Raw genomic sequence first — 25,436 nt, 5'->3', positions numbered from 1 at the left:
GACAGAAAGCAGAATCGTGGGCGCCAGGGGCTAGGGCAGGAGGGCTGCGGTGAGTGTTTCATGGGGACAGAGTTTCGTTTGGGATGTTCTGGAGATGGACAGTGGTGATGGTCACACGGTAATGTGAATGGACTTCATGCCGCTAAACTGTATTAAACATAGCTAAAATGGGGCGCCTGGGTGGCTCAGTCGTTAAGCGTCTGCCTTCAGCTCAGGTCATGATCCCAGGGTCCTGGGATCGAGTCCCGCATCGGGCTCCCTGCTCAGCGGGAGGTCTGCTTCTCCCTCTCCCACTCCCCCTGCTTGTGTTCCCTCTCTCACTGTCTCTTTCTCTGTCAAATAAATAAATAAATAAATCTTAAAAAAAAAAAGATTTAAAAAAAATAGGTAAAATGGTAACTATTATGTTGTATTTATTTTACCACGACTTTTAAAAAATATTTTATTTATTTATTTGAGAGAGAGAGAACAGGAGCGCGGGGAGAGGGAGAAGCAGGCTCCCTGCTGAGCAAGGAGCCTGACATGGGGCTCGATCCCAGGACCCTGAGATCATGACCTGCGTCGAAGACAGATGCTTAACCGACTGAGCCACCCAGGCGCCCCCATATGAGTCTGTTTAGCCAAAAGATCTTTCCTTTACAGGAGAGAGCTGTCTCCATTGATGCTAGATCTAGGTGGGCTTCACTTTGAGGTGCTGTGGCAAGGAGCAAATAGGGAGTGCAGGGGCCACCCAGAGGCCAGGAGTAAGGCAGTGCTGTGTTGTCAACACCCACCCTGGGACCGCATGCCGTCTCCAGGGAGGCTGTTCCATTTCCTTAGAGGTGATGTCTTTGGTGTCAGCTTTGGGGTCAACACTGCTGCTTAGTCGCTCTGCCAGGTCTGCTGAGAGGACCATGGAGGGCCTGCTGTTCCAAAGACAGACCTTCAAACTGCAGTCTATAATCACTTTTATTCCTACTCCGTGTTTCTGCCAGCTTCGAGCTTGGAATTCTCTGGATTCCTCAACTATAGTCCCTCCTGTGCGTGGTCGCAGAGCTGCAGCTTCCTCATGCACCCTGGGCTCCAGCGCATGCCCGTCCTCTGTGTCTCACTGAGAAGCTCATTAAAAACTCTGGTCCTGGGCACCTGGGTGGCTCTTAAGCGTCTGCCTTCGGCTCAGGTCATGGTCCCAGGGTCCTGGGATCGAGTCCCACATCGGGCTCCCAGCTCGGCGGGAGGCCTGCTTCTCCCTCTCCCACCCCCCCGATTGTGTTCCTGCTCTCGCTATCTCTCTCTCTGTCAAATAAATAAATAAAACCTTTAAAAAAAAAAGAAAATATGCTATTGAGTATCTACATTTGTCCCCACCCTGGCTTTAGATGCTGAGCAAAGTGTAAAATGAATAATTATAGTTCTAGTCCCTAAGAACAAAATTTCTAGTTGGAGGCAAAAGAAATTCCACAAATGAAGCAATTGGAAAATAAAGCCAGTTACCTCATAGTCTTGTATAGACCTTTGTTTCTCAATGGGTATGTTAAGTTTATGAAGATGAGTATGTATTTTTTTTTTTAACATTTTATTTAAGAGAGTGAGAACAAGCAGGGGGAGCAGCATAGGGAGAGGGAGAAGCAGGCTCCCTATGAGCAAGGAGCCTGATATGGAACTCGATCCCAGGACCCTGGGATCATGACCTGAACCAAAGGCAGACACATAACTGACTGAGCCACCCAGATGCCCCGAGTATGAATTTTTTAATTTTGGGAAAAAGAGTGTGTGTGTGTAGTAGTTACCAAGAGTCTTTCTTGTTCTCTGATTTTTCTTTTTTCATAGCATCCTGTTTTATTTTATGGGTGGTGTTATAGCTCTTAAATCTTTGTGGGGATACTAATTAGGAGTTGGTGGTGGTATGGTTTTGTTTTTTAAATTATGTTGCCTAGGTATTTTTGTTCTTTACACATTTTCCTCCCTCATTTTATTTTATTTATTTTTTAAAATATTTTATTTATTTGTCAGAGAGAGAGAGCCCAAGCAGGGGGAGCAGTAGGCAGAGGGAGAAGCAGGCTTCCCGCTGAGCAAGGAGCCCAATGCAAGACTCGATCCCAGGACCCTGGGATCATGACCTGAGCCGAAGCAGACGTTTAACCAACTGAGCCACCCAGGCATCCCTCCTCCCTCATTTCAGTCTTTATTGTTCGTGTGGCAGTCTTTTCTAACTGGTCATTGAGACTTAGTGCTTAGCTCTTATTTAAGAGTTTAACTATAGAAAGCTGTCCAGTGATAGGAGGTTGAGCTAGCCTTACGATGATGAGCAGCTAAACACCAGAATGAGGAGAGTGTTATACTAGGTGATAGTGTCCATACTAGGTACCTGGGGAGGCAACTCTTGTATTTCTTTACAGAAGAACCTTCTAGTTTTTACCCAGGGGAAAGTACCTAGCTTTAGACAAAACTATGCTGGAGGGGTGAGGGATTCTGTTCTGCATATGACCATTCTCTACACGAAGCCTGAATTCCAACTAGGCCACCTTCAGAATTCTCCTCCGAAAGTACTCTCCAGTCTTCTGTGCTTACATGTTCTCCTGTTCCCATCAAGCCTGTCTGTCTTTTAGGACTAGCCAGAGCCCCACCTCTTCTAGACTCATCCCAGCCCCATTATAGCTTGGTATCCAAAATTTCTGGTCTATGTCTTTAATTTGAGTATAATTATGTGCTTATTTTGGGCAGAAACCATTTTTTTATAATCTTGATAATTGGATAAGCCTTGTACTTAGTGGATATTCAGAATATGTTGTATTATGTGAATTAAATACTGCTTGGCATTGGTGCCTATCTATGAGGAACTATTTACAAGTAATATCCTCCAACCTCCCAAAACTTGGAGCCCTAAAGTTTATTACCGTTCTCCCTGAAAACATCTTCAACTCCTGGAGGTTGGATCTGTGCCTTAAGTTTTTCCTCTGTCCTTCCAGCAACTCACAGTTTTTTGTGACAAGTAGGTACTCAGATAAACGGAATGACTGAATTGCAGCAGGAGGGACTAACCCCAGTATGATTATAATTTCAGGTGCCTGTGACATTTGATGATATCTCCATCTACTTTTCCACTCCAGAGTGGGAAAAATTAGAAGAATGGCAAAAGGAACTTTACAAGAATATCATGAAGGGCAACTACGAGTCTCTCATCTCCATGGGTGAGGCCACGCTGTCACCTTTTGAATGAGGTGACCGCAGCACTAAGGGGACTTTGTACAGGCCCTTGTCCTCCAGCAGTTCTCATTTTCACTCTGTCCTCACACACTTCACATTCTGATCGCAAACCAAAGATTTCCAGTTCGCCCTTGCTAAATGGAAAATCATAATCTCTCCTTCTGCCAATTTGCAGGACGGAGAATGCAGCTCAGAGTTCTGGCTGGGCGGGCAGGGTGGTTTCCATGGGCGTCCTTCACCTTGAAAGGGCCTTGTTCTCCACCTTGCGGCACACTGTCCCTGTCCCTCAGTGAAAGTAGCAGGCGAGCAGTGCTAACGAGGCATGTGTACCTTCCCACACGTTACCTCTCCTCTTACATGCTTTCCAAAGAGATAGCGTCCGTGCAGGAGGTGAATAGATGGGGCCGAGTGGTAGAGATTCTGAAATGAATCCTCTGGGACCATGGACCTCAAAGCCTATAGCTCAGCCTTAATGGCAGTTCGTTGTCATCCTCATTGATCTCTTGGTCATCCCCCCTTTCCCTTCTTCCTCTCCTAGATTATGCCATGAATCAACCTGATGTCTTATCTCAGATTCAGCCGGAAGGAGAACATAATACAGAGGAGCAGGCAGGACCAGAGGAAAGTGAGATTCCCACAGACCCCAGTGAAGGTAAGTAGCAGAAGAGATTATCCATTCCTTGTCTCCCTTGCCTGGTCAGAGACAGTGGCTCAGAACTGAGTAAGCAGGGCTTGGGGCTTCCAGAGCCTCTCCATGCTGAAGCAGCTAGGAGAGAGTACTTAGAGATTACTGGTCCTTTGCCTTCTTCCGTCAGTACCACGAATCTGAGGGCTGTTAATGGTATTCCATGACAAAGTTCTGAGACTTAATTATTTAACAAAATAAACATATCCTTAGATGGCAGGGGAAGCAATTATGCTCATATGAGGGGAAGTGGCTTCTTGAGTGTACACCTGATTGTTCAGAAATGGTGGGGGTGGGCTGGGAGTCCACACGGTCCCTCGGAGACGCACTGAACCAGCAGAGGATGTCCACCAGAGGATGGGCCAAGCGGATTTTGCCTGGTTTGGGAGCCAGCCAGCATTAATGAACTCTCCCTCATTTATTTGGTTGGTAGCTGCTTCATATTGTGCGGGAAAGACTGCTCACCCAAGTCCAGTTGTATTTTCTCTGAAGTCCCACTTCTGCTCTCAGAAAAAGCTCATCATTTTGTTCTTTGCTGGATAGAAAGCTCACAGAAAGTTCATCCTTCAGACATCTCTATTAGATGAACTTTTCTTACAACCTACCCCCTCTCCCATACACTGTTATTTTTTTTTAACATTTTATTATGAAAATTTCCAAACAGAAAAGTTGAAATAATTTTACAGTGAACACCCAGACACCTACTACCTGGATTCTACCACTAATATTTTACTCCGTTAGCACGTATTTATCCATCTCTGCATCCCTGTCAATCCATCCTCTTTTCATTGTATTTCCAAATCAATAAAGATTTTAATACATTTCCCCATTAATAGTTCAGTATGAATATCATTAACCTAGAGTTCACTATTTTTTTCTTTTGAGGTAAATTTTACATACAATGAACCTTTCAGATCTTAACATTCTCTGACTTTGGAGGAATGCATGTATCTGCCACATTTTTTTTTTAAGATTTTTTAAAATTTATTTATTTGAAAGAGCACAAGCAGGGAGAGCGGCAGAGGGAGAGGGAGAAGCACCCCCACACATATTATTTTTTAAGAATGTGTGGGTGAGGGGCGTCTCAGTCAGTTAAGTGTCTGCCTTCGGCTCAGGTCATGATCCCAGGTCCTGGGATTGAGCCCCACGTCGGGCTCCCTGCTCAGAGCGGAGTCTGCTTCTTCCTCTCCCTCTGCCTGCCACTCCCCTTGCTTATGCTCTCTTTCTCTGTCTAACGAATAAATAAAATTAAAAAAAAAAAAAGAATCTATGGGTGATTGTATTAAGCAATGTAACAGATTGAATTTGATTAACTTTATATCAGGGATATAAATAATAAATCTAAAATCATATCAAAAAGTTGGGTGACTTGATTACAGTAATTATTGGAAGTTACTCCTTAGGGGCACCTGCGTGGCTCAGTCAGTTAAGTGTCTGCCTTCGGCTCAGGTCATGATCTCAGGGTCCTGGGATCAAGTCCTGCATCAGGCTCGCTGCTCGGCAGGAAGCCTGCTTCTCCCTCTCCCACTCCCCCTGTTTATGTTCCCTCTCTCGCTGTCTCTCTCTCTCAAATAAATAAATCTTTAAAAAAAAAAAAAGGAGGGGCGCCTGGGTGGCTCAGTCAGTTAAGCGGCTGCCTTCGGCTCAGGTCATGATCTTGGAGTCCCGGGATCGAGTCCTGCATCAGGCTCCCTGCTCAGCGGAGAGTCTGCTTCTCCCTCTGACCCTCCCCCCTCTTGTGCTCTCTCTCTCTCACTTTCTCTCTCTCAAATAAATAAAATCTTTAAAAAAAAAAAAAAAAGGAAATTACTCCTTAGTTTACATTATTAGTTATCTGACATAGTTTTCAGCTAGTATAAATCAGTGTGTCATTTTATTTTTGGGGACAAATGGCAGAGATGTAAGTAACTTGGTTTTGTAATAGTATATGAAAGTTTCATTTCGCTGCCATCTTGTCAGTTCATTTTTACCATGGTTTTTAAGACTCCATTTGTGGGTGGTCAACCAAATATGTTAATACATGTTTACATAAAATTAAAACAAGCAGGGGCACCTGGGTGGCTTGTCGTTAAGCGTCTGCCTTCCACTCAGGTCATGATCCTGGGGTCCTGGGATCCAGTCCCGCATTGGGCTCCGTGCTCAGCAGGAGGCCTGCTTCTCCCTCTCCCACTCCCCCTGCTTGTGTTCCCTCTCTCACATTCTCTCTGTCAAATAAATAAAATCTTTAAAAATAAATAAAAATAAAGATTTTATTTATTTGAGAGAGAGTGAGCAGGGGGAGGAGCAGAGGGAGAGGGACAAGCAGACTTTGTTCTGAGAAAGAAGCCCAGTGCAGGGCTCAATCCCATGACTCCAAGATCACCACCTGAGCCAAAATCAAGAGTCAGATGCTTAACTGACTGAGCCACCCAGGCAACCCTTTTTTTTTTTTTTTTTAAAGATTTATTTATTTGAGGGGCGCCTGGGTGGCTCAGTCGTTAAGCGTCTGCCTTCAGCTCAGGTCATGATCCCAGGGTCCTGGGATCGAGCCCCGCATCGGGCTCCCTGCTCCGCGGGAAGCCTCCTTCTCCCTCTCCCACTCCCCCTGCTTGTGTTCCCTCTCTCGCTGTGTCTCTCTCTGTCAAATAAATAAATAAAATCTTTAAAAAAAAAAAAAGATTTATTTATTTGAGAGCGAGAGAGCGCGTGTGTGAGTGCGGGGGCAGGGGTAGAGGGAGAGGGAGAGAATCTCAAGCAGACTCCCCACTGAGCGTGGAGCCTGACAAGGGCTCCATCTCATGACCCTGAAATCACGACCTGAGCTGAAATCAAGAGTCAGACACTTAACAGATTGTGCTACCCAGGTGCCTCAGTACTGGTTTTCTTTAAAAATATGCTCCAGGGGCACCTGGGTGGCTCAGTCGGTTGTGTCTGACTTTGGCTTAGGTTATGATCTCGGGATCCTGGGATCAAGCCCCAAGCTGGGCTCTGTGCTCAGCAGGAAACCTGCTTCCCCCTCTCTCTGCCCCTCCCCCCGTCATGCTCCTTCTCTCTCTCTCTCAAATAAATAAATCTTCAAAAAAAAAAAAAAATATATATATATATACATGCTCTAGGCTGTGTTGGTCCCCAGCGCAACCCCCAGGTTCGGTCCCTTACTAGGAGGACACACAGGATTCAGCATAAAGTCATGTTTAGGGTTAAGGTTTATTACAGCAAAAGGACACAGAGCAAACCAGCAGAGATAAAAAGCGCACAGGGCAAAGTCTGGAGGGGACCGGGGGCAACCTTCCAGAGTCCTCTTGCAGTAGAGTCTCACAGGACACATGCTATTCCTCCAGCAGTGAGTTGTGACAACATGTGCAGAGTGTTGTCTCCCAGAGAAACTCATTAGAGAATCAGCATCCAGGGCTTTCACTGTGAGCTGGTCACGTAGGCATCCTTTGCCTCACACATACCAAAATTCTAGACTCCCGGAAAGAAGACAAATGTTCAGCATCAACTACACTACACAAACAATTTAGGCCTGGTGAAGCACTCCTCTAACATTGAGGGGAAGTTTTCTATCAGCATAGGGATGTAAACCTTGCAGGCAGGCCCTTCTGAGAATAGGCAGCCAGATTTTCTTTCTCCTAACACACGAAAAATCCTGATTCCTTTCAGTGGAGAATAGTAATAAACTGTCTGCTTATTAGGGTTCATAACAGATTTTTTTTTTTTAAGATTTTATTTATTTATTTGAGACAGAGAGCACGAGCAGGGGGAGGAGCAGAGAGAGAGGGAGAAGCAGGCTCCCTGCTGAGCAGAGAGTCCGATGCAGTACTCGATCCCGGGACCCTGAGATCATGACCCGAGCCAAAGGCAGACGCTTCACCGACTGAGCCACCCAGGCGCCCTGGGCTCATAACAGATTGTTCCACACAAATATGAGGCAGAGGTACTAATTCTAGGCCACTTTAGTGATGTAACTAATAAAATGTCTTTTTGATAGATTGTTCTTCATTTACAGTTTTTGGGTTTTTTTTTAATAATTTCTAGGGGCGCTTGGGTGGCTCAGTCATTAAGCATCTGCCTTCGGCTCAGGTCATGATCCCAAGGTCCTGGGATTGAGCCCCGCGTCGGGCTCCCTGCTCAGCAGGAAGCCTGCTTCTCCCTCTCCCACTCCCCCTGCTTGTGTTCCCTCTCTCTCTGTCAAATAGATAAATAGAATCTTAAAAAATAATAATAATAGGAAAGAAAAAAGGCAAGACACAAAATTTAAAAAAAAAGTAGTTTCTATACCAAAGAATCAAAATTTTTTTTTTTTTTTTTTGCTTTTCAGCAAGCAGCTTCTCTAAAACATCGTAGTTTTAAAAATCAGTTTTCACATACTGTGTAATTTTTTGTTAGACTGGTGTGTTTATGTTGGAATATTGATATAATTTTAGAAAACTTAATTTTCTAAAATATATTTGGATTTTATCCATATTTCTTATAACATAAAGCCCATAACTTATTATCATATTTCATTCTGGAGCTTTAGAAGACCTGTGCATTATAATTAAATATATAGGTAGAATGGGTAGAATGGATTTGAGGATAGTAATGGTACCATGTGACACCCCTTTCCTTTTATGTCCAAATATCTTGGAATTAATTTTACATTCTATCTCTATCCCCATCATCTGAATCCGATGAAGGGAAAGAAAAATTATTATATCTCCCTAGGGAATAGTCATTGATGCCTACTGTCTTAGATAAAATTGCATACAATTAGTGGAGAATAGTAGTGAATGGGAGAACACAGAAAAACATAATCTTGAGATTTTCTGGAATTCTTTAACTGTATCACCAGGGCCTCATGCAGACCAGCTGTGTGTGGGGCCACTATTTGGTCACTTATAGTTTGAATATTGAACTACCAAGTTTTTAGAATTCTTTGGAGAAAAACTTGACCCAGGAAGTTCAAATGGAATAATTACTGAAAGTCCATTATCTTTGTCTTTCTTCTGGTTCAGAAGCCATGAACTCACGCCAAGATTGTAGAATGACCCGGAAGTAAAGCAAATTCATTTCTAAATCTTAGAGTTGTGGGGAGACTTCGGGGTCATTGTTTCATGTGCATTTCCATGATCCCCTATCTGCGTCTGTTTACTCTGGTCCAGCAAGGCCATCTTTTCCTAAACAAAGCCAGTGATTAAGGCATATCCCAATATGATAATCCTTTTATTTTAGTTTATCCTATTTGAGAACAAGAATCATCCTAGGGATGACAAAACTTTGAGGTTTTAACTTACTACACAAATACTTACCACATTCACCTGGCAATGTTTTAGTCCCACACCTGTTTAACAGAAAATTTCAAAAGAAAGTTTTTATATTTTTACCACTGGTTGTTTCATGTGTTAAGTATTGTTTGTTGTCTGCTTAAAAAGTCCAATCTCAGCACCATTTTAGCTCGGTTTATACCTTTGTACATACCCCAGAACCTCAAGGTTCCAGCTTCTTTTCAGACAGCATGGGTCCTTACCTGTTTAAAACATACACAGACACACAAAATGATTTTCACACAAAATCAGATTTCCTCATAGTTAAAATGACATTCAGGGGCGCCTGGGTGGCTTAGTCGTTAAGCGTCTGCCTTCGGCTCAGGTCATGATCCCAGGGTCCTGGGATCGAGTCCCGCATCGGGCTCCCTGCTCAGCGGGAAGCCTGCTTCTCCCTCTCCCCTCCCCCTGCTTGTGTTCCCTCTCTCACTCTCTCTCTGTCAAATAAATAAATAAAATCTTTAAAAATAATAATAATAAAATAAAATAAAATGACATTCAACCAGTGTAGACATTAAATTTTTATATTTTATTGTGATCAGCTTTTCTATTTTTTTTTTTTTTTAAGATTTTTATTTATTTTAGAGAGAAAGCTCGAGCAGGGGAAGGGGCAGAGGGAGAAAATCTCAAGCAGACTCCCTGCTGAGTGCAGAGCCCTACGCAAGGCTTGATCTCATGACCCTGAGGTCATGACCTGAGCCAAAATCAAGAGTCAGCCGCCTAACTGACTGAACCACCCAGGCGCCCCTCAGCTTTTCTATTTTTAACTTCCTCTCAAATCTAGAACCTCAGCATTTTTCCATTTCCTCCTATCTGATAAGTATTCAGTTTTTCTCTGTTCTCTGGCTTTCTCCAAAGCCTGCTGCTGGTAGGAACCCATGATTTTACTTTCGTTCTATGTTTCTGTAAGTATCCACTGTTGGGGTTCCTTAGGCCTGTGAGGGATGTGCTTTGAAAGCTCTTGTGGCCGCCTGACCAGCAGTTGCCATATTCTGTCCCCATGCAGGTGTCTATCAGGCCATCACAGTGTTCAAGTTCTCCTGCTCCTTTCATTTCACTTGCAAAAGGTCCTCAGGCTATACTCCCACCACTCCCACCAAAGTACAGTAGACACTACAGTATGCTGTGCATCCTATGATGTGCCAAGCCCCAATTATTTAATCAAATCAGTATTACCTTAGCTGTACTGATCTAGTGAGATGACCAGAGGAACTTTTAGCATCATTATTCAACAGGAAGGGTTCGCTTCCTGGGATTTCCCAAGCTCAGTGAAGATGTGCTTAGCCAGTGGGTTCTAATAACAACAGCCATTTACATTTCTGGAGAACTGGGTTGTTTTTTTTACCACTCCAAAGCTTTTATGGTTGGCTGCTGACTAATGTAACAAAAGATTGGAAAGAATCCAAATACCCATCAATAGGGCACTCTTGAATAAACAATGATACCACTACATAGTACAGCTATAAAAAGGAAGGAGAAAGATCTCTATACTGCTATACACATGCCCAGAATATATTGTCAAGAAACTGGGATACAGAATAGTTTGATTAGTATGCCATATAAAGAGGAAAAACATGAAGATGTATATATATTTGCTTCTATTTTTACAAAGAAACAATGGAAAATTGAAACAAAAACCAGTAAGAATGGCTACCTATACAAGGAGACATAGATGTGAGATGGAAACTAGTCCTCTCTGAATGTATCTTATTTTATAGTTTTGATTTCGGAACCTTATAAATATTTTACAAAATTTAAAAAACAAAAATTTTTAAAAATCAGGCACAGGCTGAAATAATTACTGTATGATATATATGTAACATAAATACATAGAATAGATTTCTTCCAACTGACTAAAACAATATTTTAACTATATATCCCTAGAGGGATAGATCCTGAAGACTAAAAGTATCACAAAAGAATCTTAAATTGAGTTCATATTTTTGTTTATAATATTGGTATTACTTTGACACAAGTATTCAGATAAAGCAAAGATTATGTTAATGTCATCAGGAACCAAAATTTTCAGGGTTAGGGAGAAAAGATACAAGTATAAAATCAAAGGACTTAATTAAAACCCTGTAATCTTAAATATGAATCATAAATATTAATATAAACTCATGACACTTTTTTTTTTTTAAAGATTTTATTTATTTATTTGACAGAGAGAGAGCGAGAGCAGGAACACAAGCAGGGGGAGTGGGAGAGGGAGAAGCAGTCTTCCCGCAGACAGGAAGCCGATGTGGGACTCGATCCCAGGACCCTGGGATCATGACCTGAGCCAAAGGCAGATGCTTAACGACTGAGCCACCCAGGCGCCCGACACTTTTTCTAAAAGATATGTATTTTAATAGCTCTGTCCATGGAAAGGAGCTAGAAGCAACAACAGCCTATGAGCAGTTAGCATCCTTATCATCCAGATTGCATTCTCTAAATTCCATTTCTCAGATCAGTGATTGTGTGCATGGAGCAGGAAATGTACAGGATGAACCTGGGATAGTCTGTCACCCCAGAAATGAAGGAAACTACATGTTTGATGATGTGAAAAGACAGAGCTGCTCTGAAGAGGCTCCTGCTGGCCAAAGAAGGGACAATTTGAGCAATGGACTAAAACTCTGATATCAGATAGATAACATTCTATGAGTTCATAATGCTAAACCAAAAAAAAATAAAAAATAAAAAAAGTCATTTGAATGCCATTTGGAGGTTTCTAGAGCACTAACTCATTCAGAAAATTAATGAAGAGACTCAATTATGCATTTTAAAAGTCTCATAGTTTTAATGAATAGAAAGTTCCTCCTCTGGATATCTGCGAGAAGACCCTCTTCCTCAAACCCAGTCTGTCCCCTCCTGCTTTTCTCTTTATATATGTGTGAGTATAAAATCTGGGAGAAAAGAAAGAAAAGGCTGGACTATGTTTAATACATTTCATCCTGTAGTTTAAAGTCAGGAGTTGGTAAGGCAACCTGCCGCATGTGCCCAAACCTGTGTCTCCCCAGTCTCACCGTACAACCTGCCAGTCTTTCGGGCCTCAGTCTTGTCAAACCTCATATTTCTGCTTTGGGCACACCTTTAGATTTCAGTGGTCTCTAACTGATTTAAAAGGCATTGGGCAAAAACAGTGAGTTCTGCCTATCTGCTACACATAAAACCAGAACCTGCGTACAATTTGAATTTACTCTCCACACCTTCTCAGCTTACCAGCTTGTCCTCTTAGGTCAAAAAAAGGCTACCTAGGCCTTGGCTGGGATAGCTCACACAGCTGTTTCTGCACTGACCAAATGAGCCATGTTATGTGCAAAGCCTTGAGAGGCTGTTCTTTTTTCTTTCCAAAAGAACCACCCCCCCCCACCCCCGCCACCAGGCCTGAGGGACTCACAAAGACTGCTATCCCCTCTCCTGGGGGTTCAGGAAACAATGAGCTATATCATTTAATAGGCAGAAGTAATATGATCTTTTAGAGTCCAGAATTGGGAACCTGAAAAGTGTGTTTCTAAGGAGTCAGATCTGTGTTTAAAAGGACCTGACTTTGTAATTCTGGGAATGTCTTTGTTTTTTAATTAACATCTAAGAAAAACTTTTTTGGTCAATCTTGGTTTCTTCTGCTTTTTTCCTGCTATATTTTAAAGCAGACCTTTGATAATATGGCGTTTCATCATAAATACTTCCTTACTGGCAATGTATTTAACCTCTGAAATGGAGAAAATAATCCCTCTCTACTGAAATGGAGAAAAGAGTCCCTGCTTCATTATTTCATAAACAAAGCTGTGAGAGAAAGTAAAAACATTCTGGAAGTGAGAGTGCTAACAAAATGAAAGGCACCACTAATTCTAGATGCATGTCAGGGCATCCTCTCCAAAATAAAAACTGATTTGTTTTAAAATGAAAACAGTCACTGAAGTTGAGTATATCATGTAAAAATACATTAAATCTGGCTTCATTTTGAACTGGTTCTCAGATGTATGCCTTTTTTTAAAGGCTGGTTCAGTTTTGGTTTTGTAATCAGAGATAAATATTTGGGCAAGACAGTGTTCAACAAGCCAACGAGATCATTTTCGGAGTCGAGCCCTGAAGGCCATTCTCTTTTTCCCCCAAATAGAGCCTGGCATTTCAACATCAGATATTCTGTCTTGGATCAAACAAGAGGAAGAGCCCCAGGTTGGGGCCCCACAGGAGACCAAGGAGAGCGACATGCACAAGGGCGCCTATGCTGGTGAGTGAGGAATCAGAGATGCCCACACCCAGCCTCTGCTTAGGCCAGGACCAACAGAGGAAGCCGAGGACAGGAGGGGGTTATGGAGGCAAGGAAGTGGAAGAAGAATGGGGAAAGGGGGGAAAAGACAGGCTCACATAAGTTAGAGATGAAAATGAAATCAAACTAAGATATATTTTAAGTGAGAAAACACTCTCTTTTAAGTATAAAGACAAAGTAGATTTGTTAGAGGACGAGAAACAAGTGCACACAGAGGGACTAAAGGTATGAGAATGGGGAAAGACAGAAGAACATTTGAGGATCATTTAGAAAAGGATAGAACAAAAATGGGAGGAGACTAGCCATAGTGACAAGAGTGTCCTTGGAGAGGCACAAATGTCGACCAAGAGCTCTCCCTCAGGACAGTGATGGCAGAAGAAGCAAACAGCTTCTTTCCAAGGTCCTTAGCACCATCTATATTTTGCCATCTGAATTGTAGAAGAGAACATCAAGGCCAGAAGGAAGCCAGTCATTTATATTATTTAATGCAACCTATTTTTAAGTATCTTCTATTCCCTATGTTCTTTTAGACTCTAGGAAACAGAAATAAAAAATAGCCGTTTCTGCTCCTTGGGATATTTATATCGGGCACACACACATCAGTACTGGGCGTGCCTACTGTTAAGTCTCCAGGGTGAGTGGGACGGATGACTTCTATAAAAGAAATGAGGAGTTTGGAGAACATACGTCAGTTTTAGTTTGGGTGTCTAGATAAGGCCCACAGCAGGCTGTGAAGCCAGAATTGGGCCCTGCAAGATTGGTGTGACAAGGTTGGGCATACTTTGGGAAGATGGGAAGAAAGGGATGCAGGCTACAAAAGGGAGGGCAGACTGAGCAGAGAGCAGAGGCAGAAACACGGACTCGATTTTCAGGGAAAGTACGGAGAGCTAACAGGAAGGATTTATCTGGCAGACTGAAGGGGAGTAGGAGTGGGTGAATGCGTAATTTTAGGCCTTGTCACAAAAGGCAACAGAATCAAAGTCCTGGAGCAGAGGAGAAACCGAATGAAAGGAGAGCTGGCAAAGGTGGATGCCGGGGTTTCTCCCTTTCCGAGCAGGGAGCATTGGAGAGGTGCAGCGGCGAGCCCTCTGATGATTTGCTGCAGGGACTGTACATGCCTTGATGATTATCTCAGACCTCCACTGAGCTTCCTATCTGAGCCAGTTAAGAGCTCCGTGCAGTCTGCTGGAGCTGGGTAGGATTACGGCAGTTGCCACGAGACAGCTGTTGACAGGCGTGACTCTGAGTCCTTTCTTTCAGATGAAGAGCTTGTCATCAAAGCCGAAAGCCTCGCCAGAGCCTCTCTGTGCCCAGAGGTTCCAGTCACCTTCTCTTCTCCGCCACCAGCGGCAAAGGATACTTTTCCAGAGGTGGCTTTTAAAAGCCAGCCGTCCGCATCCATGGCGCCTTTTGGACGTCCAGCCACTGACCTGGCCGAAGCCTCTGAGGGCCAGGTGACTTTTACTCAGTTGGGTAGCTACCCCCTGCCACCTCCAGCCGGGGAGCAGATATTCTCCTGCCACCACTGTGGCAAGAGCCTCAGCCAGGACATGTTGCTGACCCACCAGTGTGGCCACACGGCTGAGCCCCCCTTGTCCTGTGCCCAGTGCCCGAAGCACTTTCCCCAGCAGGCGGATCTCAGCGGCAGCTCCCAGCCCCATGCTAGCGAGACACCCCCCACCTGCCCACACTGCGCCAGAACTTTCACGCACCCGTCAAGACTCACCTACCACCTCCGGGTCCACAACAGCACCGAGCGCCCCTTCCCCTGCCCCGACTGCCCCAAGCGCTTCGCCGACCAGGCCCGACTCACCAGCCACCGGCGGGCTCACGCGAGCGAGAGGCCCTTCCGCTGCGCGCAGTGCGGCCGCAGCTTCAGCCTGAAAATCAGCCTCCTGCTCCACCAGCGGGGGCACGCGCAGGAGCGGCCTTTCTCCTGCCCCCAGTGCGGCATTGACTTCAATGGCCACTCGGCCCTGATTCGCCACCAGATGATCCACACGGGCGAGCGTCCGTACCCGTGCACTGACTGCAGTAAGAGCTTCATGCGCAAGGAGCACCTGCTCAACCACCGGCGGCTGCACACGGGCGAGCGGCCGTTCAGCTGCGCGCACTGCGGCAAGAGCTTCATCCGCAAGCACCACCTCATGAAGCACCAGCGCATCCACACGGGCGAGCGGCCCTACCCCTGCGCCTACTGCGGCCGAAGCTTCCGCTACAAGCAGACGCTCAAGGACCACCTGCGGTCGGGCCACAGCGGAGGCTGCGGCGGCGACGGTGACCCATCCGGACAGCCGCCTGACCCCCCGGGGCCCCTCCTCCCTGGGCTCGAGACCTCTGGCCTAGCCGTTAACACCGAAGGGCTAGAGGCCGGTCAGTGGTATGGGGAAGGGAGCGGAGGGGGGGTTTTGTAAACCTCGCTCCTTTCACGGGTATCTATGTTCTCCGGTTACCTGTGCCCGCGAGTCCCTGCACCCCCCCTGCGGTAATCGCTATGTGGCCCGGCGATGAATTTGGGATCTTAGACACTTGACTAGAGACATTGCTGGAATTTTGGAACTTCATAACATCACAAGAACACGACATTTTGAAACCCAGAAAGACCTGGAAGGAAGCCCAGCATCCCGATCTTTACAAAAGTATTACCTGAGCAGAAGTTATATAAGAAGGTTGCAGAGAGCTTGGAAAGCAAGATTTGGCCCCTGTTACTCCATCACAGGGTGATAAGTTGATAATGATTGTGGCTCTAGGTGGGGACAGGTGCATGGGAAGAGCCTCCAGAACTCGAAGCCCATCACCAGGCATGAGGATATTTAATTGAACCTCATTAATTCCCTGATGGTAAGATGGTTGTTAGAAGAGAGTGCTGGAGCCTCGGGCCATGGTACTGCTTCTCCCTGGCACGAGCTAAGGTCTGCCCCTCTGCTCATGCACTGCCTCTCCCGGAATGGTAACTCAAGACTGCCTTCCTAGGTTTCCTGGATTAATTCTTCTAATCCATTTTGGTTAATATTGGGGGAGCAAGAAGTTTGACTTTAAAAGCTTCTTAAGGAGAACAGTTCTTTGCATAGTTTGATTTGCAGAATTCAGGCTCTTACTGGCATTTAAACCGCTAGGAACGTTTGCCGAAGTCCTGGTTAAAAAAGTGGGAGCAGTGTTCTCAGCACTAGCTTTAAAATCTAGAGAGCCCAGAGAAATTTCAGAACAGCCTAAGATTTGTGCCTGAACCACGTTTCTTAGAAGGAGTCATTTACATCAGATTTTTCCGTATTTCCAAGCTAATAAGCTGATTTTTCCGTTCCTGGTGTCTTGTATTCTTGACAGTCCTCAGCAGAATAGATCACAGCACTTTCCGGAAGCGTTATGGAGCTTCAGAAAGTGCCAGTGGGTCTCAGGTTTCATTTCCTCAGTTGTGAGATGATGGTGCTGTAATGCAGCTTTCTTGAGCCATCAGAGTGTATGTTCACCCCTTCTGACTCTCCCCAGTGGCAATGGGCAGATTGAGGAACTCTGTAGATCCCTGAGCGCTGAGCACCACATACAGACAAGGACAGCCTCTTGCTGCTTGTTCTGCTTTTAGGGACCTTGGCTACCATGTGTTCTTTTGTCGGGGACATTCGGTCAGAGGAGAGTATCTGAGCGTGGTCCTACTCCTCAGTGGCTTTGCAGTTAGACATAACTCCCTTTCCCTTTAGAAATTGCAAATTTTCATCTGCAAAATGAGACTGGTAAAAGGAAAAAAGTGAGCCTCTGGAAGTTAAAAAAAAAAAATCATAAAACTTGTGACACATTTCTTCTGCCAGAATTCTCTATCTCTGGCTTCTATCCAGGCAAAGCCACATAAGACCCCTAAATCAGAGCAGAGACATTTCTTGTTGAAACTTGACGGAACTCGATTTGTGTTACTCTTGCTGGGAGCCTGAGGTGGGAAACAAAGACAGCCCTAAGTCTTGGGCAGTAAAGCTGTTTATTCCTATACTCTGTTTCCCCTGAATCTTTCCAAGATGCCTGGAAACAAGGTCTGCAAGTACTTAGAACACTTTCTTGATGAAATGATAACAGAGAGACCCATTTTTTCCTTATCACCTAGCCCAACCTTCACCCAGCCTAGCTCTGCCTAAACACACTAGGAAAGTGTTACCCCAGCTAGCTTTGCTCCTGGGAAGGTTCTGTCTGAACATGCTCTTTAGAATGATTGCATTTATGAAACATCTGCTCTGTGACATTCACAATACCAGGGGTCATGGGAGACTTAAGAAATGGGTGTGAGACCTAGTCTGCTGCTGTAATTTATAGTCTGAAGGCGATGAAAAAATCCCAATATAGAACAAACCAAGACAACTGACGAACAGAACCCTGGCCTGTTGTTATTAAGAGCTTTCTAGCTAGAATCTGGACCCGTACCACGCGTAAACGTGGAGGTTCTGGGGCTCCCAAAGCCAGGGTTCCAGCTTCACTGCTGACCCACTAGGAACTTGGTGTGAGACCCAGCTCTGGTTTGCACCTTGGTCTCCTAATTAAGAGGGAGAAGAATCAAAGTATTATCTTTAGGTGGTGAGCTCCCTTTTCTGGAGGCATTTAAGCATTTGCCAGAGTGTGCTTGAAAGGGATTCCTACATGAGTTGTGATGTTGGTCTAGATAACATCAGAAATTCTTTTTCTGTAAGTCAAAGATTTAATGAGGACACAGAGCTTATTAATGAAAGAGACCTGTGGGTTAAAATGCTGCAGATAGAGCCCACAGTCCTTTCTGCAAGGAACTGTAGCCAGCAGGGACCCAAACTTTGTCAGGCTGTGAACACGGTTCAAATACCAATGAGGCCAGAGCCACGAAGCTCAGTGAAAGGGAATGGGCAGGACCATGCCAGAAAGATGCAAGTAGGTGTTCTCCTAATCCTCAGCTCCATACACACCAGGGGGTTTCAGCTGTGCATTCTGGTCTCCTTTCCCGGCACCCATCCTCTACCAGGTAAAACTCCAGGCCAGCTCTAGAGTTTGTTTGCTTAAGATTCAAGGGTGGATACATAAAATGCGCTCAGTGGAAAAGTTAAGTCGAACCGCGAAGGTTTCAGTGTGTGGAGAAACCTGGTCCATTGAAGGCTCCTGAGAGAAACCATGCATTTAACTGCAGTTGAAGTACCTGAGGATTGGTTGTCAGGACAAGGCAGGAAAGAGGAGAACCCAGGAATGTGCCCTTCATCAGTCTGCCCCCTGGGCTAAGAAGTCTGTCACACACAAATAGGCCTATCTCCTCGGAGTAGACCCAGATGTGGACTGTAACCAGATTCACTCTTTGCTTACTAAGTTTTTCATTGTCACCGTTAGATGAGCCTCTGTTTCAGCCACAGATGTGAAAATAAATGAAGTTGATTGCTTATCTAGAAAGTGAAAGGTCTCTGATCCTTTTTGCTGGATATTCGATATTGGAAACACCATAGCTGGGCTCTGGCTAGAGCAGTGCTTTACGTAACTTTCTCATCATTAATAATAAGGACTGCAAAGTTCCGGTGGGGGAGATTCTGCGGGGCTTCTTTTTGGAGCATTTTGGAGAGACTTGGGTGACCATGCCTATCCCAACCAGGATCAGACCCTACGGCTTATTGGGGAATAACAAATGTTCACTGTCTCAGTTCCTTTATCCATTCCAAATGGGATGGAACACCCGGTTCCTGCTCACGGTTTTCTCTGAGGAGAGTCAGAATACCCCAGTCCTTCTCCCCACCTATCACCCCATATCGCAGCTTCCTAGACAACAAAGAGCTGTCTGAGGGCTGCTCAGCAATGAGTAAAAGCCAGTCTTTCCCCAAATGGCTTACAGATGAGGAACTCTTTGTCATCAGATTTGTTTTTTCTATGTGTTTGGTGGACGCCTCGACCCTGTTCTGTTCACTCTACAAAGGAAGCACTCACTTCTCACAGGGCCTATATACAAGACAGTCTTAGACTAGGGAAGTGTCAGACTCTTAGCAGCAAAAGGACCTCAAGTGAGGTCAAACTGGTAGGCACTGGAGGAGGAGGAGGATTGGGGAATGCAAAGAACCTGAACTTAAGGACACATGTGGGTGAGTACAGCGTCATGGGCCTAGACTCTGAGTCAGACCTGTATTCAGGTCCTGGCATCATCAGATGTAACATATGTTACTTAACCATCAGGAGCCTAGTTTACTTATCTGTGAAGTAGTGAGAACAAGATCTGTGTCTCAGCGGGAAAGGAAGCCAGTGTGAAGTCCTTAGCGCAGAGCCGGACACAGAAGGCGTCACAACGACAGCTATCACCAAAGGTGTCCGGGCCTGACCAGAGAGACGGTCACATCCGGGCTACTCTATGGAAGCGCATGATTGCTGGATGTCTCAGCTTTTTGCCTGCCATCTTTTGTTTCCGTTTAACCTGTTCTTGTATCCTATCTTTTCTGTACTTCCTGGCTCCCACAAGTTTCTATGTACCATGACACCATGTGGCTCTGAGTCTTTTGTTGCTCTTCAGATTCTGAAGCAGGGGGTCTGGCCCAGCTCCTCTTCCTATACCAGGTCACACAAGTTTCCAGCCAACCCTTGGATTGGCTGCCCTCGGGTTACAGGCTCATCTTGGGTCAGCTGTAGTCAGGAGGAAAGGGCCTGTGTTCCTGTGGGCCCAGTAGATTCACTTGGGAATGGCAAATGGTAGCCCAGATTGCACTTCTGGTACAGTAGGATAGGCGAAAATCTGTTTCCCCACCTGTGACAGGGTTCCTTCAAAGACTTCTATCTACTTCATTAGGACTATCATAGACCAGAGCTTATTGTCCTTAGCATAAAGGACCTGGAAGGTACTATTTATGTATCTTGCAAAAGGAGCAATCTCTCACTTTCTAGGGTGTTACTCCTCCCTTTATGACCCTTCTCTAGTTTCTTTTTAAACGTGTAACTCTGGCCATGATCACATCCACATCCACAATGACTTTTGTCAACTTGGTCAAGTTGCCTCTTCAAAACAAGAAAGTATTTCACCCCTAGGACCAGTCAACCACTGAAGAAGGCAGATCGATACAGCCCAGTCAGAGAAGCCTCAAAAGCAGTGTGCTGCCACGCTCTCAAACATTGCCAGGTACATTTAAAATATTTGATAAAAATCTCATTGAGCTCTGTGGCTTTGTGTTTGTTTATCAGCAAAGCCAGTATTCATTGTAAAATCTTGAGACCGGTCCAAAAAAGAGGCCAAGAACAGAGGCCATGTCTTGTTTTGTATCCTTCATGGGCCCAGTGCTGGAGGGACGTGGGTGCTCAGTGCATGATCGCATAGTGGGAAGACCACCGGAGTAGGGGTGTAGAACTGGATTCCGGTCCTAGCCGAACACTGTCTACCTACTTGATATGGAGCGAGGCACTGAATTTGTGTAGATCTCATTTTCCTAATTCCGATAGAACATGATGGTAATATCCAATCCCTTCCAGCTCTAAAATCCTGGAATTTAAGAATTTATGTCTGGGTCCTGTTTTCCTTGTCTGGTTTCTCCCCACATTCTGCCCTATTGAGAGATTGCTTTGACACAGCAGAATAAACACCTTGGAGAGGTATGCATTTTTAGAATCTCATTCTAACCATATTATCATTACTCCAAAGCCACACGAACTGACAGAGTTTTAGCAAAACTATAAAATGTTTTAAATATGCACTATGCATTTCATTGCATTTTTTTAAAGCATAGGAAAATAAAAAGACCTACCAAAATAATAATGATGGTTCTAGGGTACTGGGGTCATTCAGTGGTTATTTTCCCCTTGTGTTTATAATGTAAAATATTTATATACAGCATTTATAATATTTTATAAGAATAAGGATTATTGGAATGGAAAAGTTCTTGGAAAGGACTCAGGAGGCCAGAGTTTTTTTATCTTGCTTCGATTTTCTCATTCCTAGCATGAGGATAATACCTACTTATCAACTTTACATAGGTGTTGGGACGCTCAAATGAGGATAGGTCTTCAGAAGTGCTTTGAAACGTATCGCAGGCCTGTGAAAGTGTTGACATAGTCAATGCAGAATTACTGACCGGTTAAACAATTTCCTGGATGTTGTTGGTGCTTCTCTTCATTCAGGACTGGGCAGTGGTCCTTCCTTTGCTTCTAGTTTGCTTGCCTGTGCTGGGGAGAAGCTAGCCCTAGATTGCCATTTGGGGAGCAATAGGACAACAGCAGTATGTGTGAGCAGAGATCAAAAGCAAAGTGCTGCAGAAAGTGTCAAGTCAACCTATTTAACGTGTTGTCTTCTACCAGCAACTTATTATGCAAGATAACCAGTTTTATGTACCTGTGGAATTATAACAAGTTAAGAAGGCAGGCATGTTACTGGAGAGTTTGGGTTAAGCAAGCAGAAAGTACAGAAAGCAGTGTGTGTGTGTGTGTGTGTGTGTGTATATATATATATATATGTCAGTTCTTGGCTTTGAATTATAGTTTTAAAAAATTGTGTAAGAGAAACGATATCTACAAGCCAACCTCACTGAATAAACAGCAAGATAAAAACAATGAACAATTATTAAATCAATCCTATATTTAACAGCCACTAAGTAATAATTCAGGATGTTCATTTCTGCATGGTGATCCCGTGAGGCTGGGACAAGCACATGGGGAGGGTTCTTGGCTGAACATTAGAATCACTTGGGGAACTTAGAGAAAAATATTTATGCCAGGGCCCACCCTGGCATGATCTAATTTGCCTGGGGCGGAGCCTGGGCATTTGTTTGTTTTAAGTTCCCCCACGTGATTCTAATGTGCCTGCAAGTTAAGAAGATCAGAGAATGAGAAAGTGAGTTATTGGACTGGAAATGACCAGTTAGCCTGCTTTACTGGAGCAGGGGGCTGTGGACTGGAGATTAATAAAAGGTAGATGAATCCACCATGGGACATCATAATGTAGTAGGAAATAAGGCTATGAGAATTGCTGTTGAAAAAGTTCTGACTGATCTCCGTAGTTAAGTTAGGACCTCTAGAGGCTGTGGGAAAAGCAGCATTCAATTCAGCTGTGCCCACCGCAGGCGCTGTCCAGACACCTGGTCTGGGAAACACGGGCAGGATCCTGGATGCGCACAGACGGGAGCCGCACGGGTTCCTGTGCTGTACCCTGACTTCTATTGTGGTGACGCTAGCAGTTTGCTGAAGAATGAAGAGGGACCGTGGTGATGTCATTACCAGCTTGGATTTAACCATAAGATGTGGTTTCACACCCTATTTGTGGCATTTAGAAAAACCAGTATTATTCTGTATGCGCTCCGGACTTCATTTTGAATGAATTTTGGCCATTTTTAGTAATCAAATCCACACTTAAAAATCGAAGGGATACCCATTGAGAAGATTCAAGAGAACATAGTGCAATTGTTAATTCCCAACACAAAACCTGTCTGCACATACAGGGTTTCTAAGCCCCAGGTACCCATTGCGGTAGAACTCTTGAGTAGCTAACTCGCTTAGTCACTCAAGCAATTACATGTTTATTAAGATTGAGCAAAGTACCACACAGTCATTAAGAACTGAAGAAAAGCCAACAAACTTCACTTGTCTACTGTGTCAAGACTTGTGAAAAAGGTGATGAAATGCCTGTTAAAGTAGGCTGAGAATAAACTCAGGAGGGAAAAAGTAGTATTTTCTCTAAACTTTCTGAAAAGCAGGAATTTTCAGAAGTTAGTGGGAAAGAGGGAAAATGTATGTGTGCGGGTGTGTATGTACATGCACACGCACACTTAAGTTTGAATAAAAATATTGGCAAAGGGTGGATCTGAAAAGGCAAGCATGTTGAAAACTCATTAGCAAGAGCAAACTGACCTAAAAACTGTGTGATACAAAATATTGTACTGTGATCCCCACATCAACACTTTCTCCCTCTTCCATTGTCTGATTTTTAGTCACACTTAGGATGCCAGTGATTTGGCCACCTACAGGTTACCCTTCCTTTGGAGGCTGACATAACTTAGATCCTCAAGTGAAGACAGGAAGTTGGAACCACAGACATGCCAGTGGGTGAGGGGAGCTGAAGCTGCTCTCCTTTCTCCTTCCTATGGATTACACTGTTGTCCTTATTAAGCCTGCTTGTTAAATTAGGCATGGGAGATACCGAGATAGCAGTGCTAATCTGGTTACCCTGTTCACTTAGCTGAGTGAATCTGGAGGTTTCCTTTCTCAAATAAAGTTTGCAGTTGTTGGTGGGGCATGGAGTGCACGGGAGCACCAGGAAGACTTAAGAAACGATGGACACATGTATTGGGTTCTCCAGAGAAACGGAACTAAAATGATACACAGAGATATATGAAAGGAGATTTATTCTAGGAATTAGCTCATGTAATTATGGAGGTCAAGAAGTTCCATGGTCTGCCACTGCAAGCTGGGGAACCAGGAAAGCCAGTGGTGTAAGGCCCAAGAACCAGGACAGTTGGCATCCAAAGGCAGGAGGAGATAGATGTCTCAGCTCCAGGGAGGAGCTAATCTGCCCCTCCTTGGCCTTTTTGTTCTATTCAGGCCCTCAAGGGATTGGGTGATGCTCACTCACATTTGTGAGGGCACCTTCTCCAGTCTACCGATTCAAATGCTAATTTCTTCAGGAAACACCCTCACAGACACACCCAGAAAAGTGTTCTACCAGCCAACTGGTCATCCCTTGGCCCAGTCAAACTGATGCATAGAATTAACCATCATGACACATAAGTGTTCTGGCATTTCTGCATCCCCTCTCTTCTGGCCTCTCTCACATCCTCTGGTTCAGCATCTGTCACTTCAAATACCCTGTCCAGAGCCATAGCTATAGAATTCCTACTGAGGAGATGAAAAGCAGCTCCCTCCTGAGGCATGGAGGGGCAGTCCTGGATCCTTCCCTTTCAGGAGATGTTTATTAACGATGATACTTGACATCTTATAATCCACATTACCCAGCTGCTGACTCTGCTCCTCAGTAATTCAGGTAACTGCCTCACAATTACCCAGTGATTCAGAGAAACGAGCCTAGTGACCTGGCAGCTCTCCCAGGACAGGGTCTCTCCCTCCCCAGCACAGCTCCCAGCCCCGCCAGTCCCTCAGTCACTGGAGTGCCCATCAGAGGGTCCACGGCCAGTGCAGCTACAACAGCCGCCTCCCCACACCCTTCTTGTTTTCCTTCTGGGGGGTGTCCCCTAATCCCCGCATTCACGTCTCCCCCTGCCGCAGCCACTAACCCGTTTCGGTGGCCTGTGGTTGCTAGGCATGGCAGTTATGAAACCATGCTAGTACAGTGCAACTGTGCATTTAAATTCCGTTGGAGCTGAGTCGCTTTGCGCATGTCATAGCAGTGAACGCGGCCTCTGGCCCTGGGCAGCCACTCTGGCTGCAGGGGTTTCAAGTGTGGCTGGCTTTGTGAAAATGCACCCTCTGTGAAGGGAGAAACGTGCAGCGGATATGCTATGATGGTGACTTACTGTGTAAGCCAGTTATTATAACTAGTATTATAACTAGTTTAGTGCTTAAGGGGAGTAGTTGTAACTGCTTTTTACTGAAAAGATGGCTTAAACCTTTGGGGCTAACCCAGCCTCTCCCACCTTTAGGAAAGCGGGATGATTGATGGTTGGTGGGTCAGAATGTGTGCTCTGATGTGTGTCACTCGTGGAAATGAATTTACCTGGAACTTTTCAGACTCTGCTTATCTGGTTCCCCTAAGAACAGTGGACATGATATTTACAAACAAGGGACAGCCTGTGGCCAGGGAATGGAGGGAAGGAGATCACTAGCTTCTGGGAACATAACCTTCACCAGCCTGTAAGCTCCTTGAGGATAAGACGGTCCACAAGATACTCATTCTGTATCCAGGAAGGATGCCTAACACAGAAAGCACTTGATAAGTGTTCTGAATATGTTGCTTTAAGCACATGTCTCACTTGGGGGGATAATGCCTTTTATTTTACTAAGTGCAGTGAGACAAAAGAGTACCCGTCTGGGGTGATTCTGCGGCAGGTCTTCCTCTACACAGGGCAGTAAGTAGCTCTGGAGATCTCTGTCTTAAGAAGATAGGAACCAGTCATCTAGGAAAGCA

General features: G+C 44.8%; 1 protein-coding gene across 1 annotated transcript in view; it reads left to right on the top strand.

Moving 5' to 3' along the window:
• Positions 1 to 20,071, top strand: part of ZNF398 (zinc finger protein 398) — a 29,370-nt gene extending 9,299 nt beyond the window's left edge. Inside the window, exons 3-6 of the mRNA XM_045864100.2 lie at positions 3,044 to 3,170; positions 3,725 to 3,838; positions 13,256 to 13,369; positions 14,669 to 20,071. Coding sequence (XP_045720056.1) covers positions 3,044 to 3,170; positions 3,725 to 3,838; positions 13,256 to 13,369; positions 14,669 to 15,822 — 1,509 coding nt within the window. The 3' untranslated portion in view covers positions 15,823 to 20,071. The remainder of the gene's footprint in view (positions 1 to 3,043; positions 3,171 to 3,724; positions 3,839 to 13,255; positions 13,370 to 14,668) is intronic.
• The last annotated feature ends 5,365 nt before the right edge of the window (positions 20,072 to 25,436 follow it).

This window comes from Mirounga angustirostris, unplaced genomic scaffold (genome assembly GCF_029215605.1).
Source record: "Mirounga angustirostris isolate CCGP_5_RB_7025 unplaced genomic scaffold, mMirAng1.0.hap1 SCAF_12, whole genome shotgun sequence".
NCBI lineage: Eukaryota > Metazoa > Chordata > Mammalia > Carnivora > Phocidae > Mirounga > Mirounga angustirostris.
Note: the sequence above shows the minus strand (reverse complement) of the source record. Positions and strands in the feature narration are given on the sequence as shown.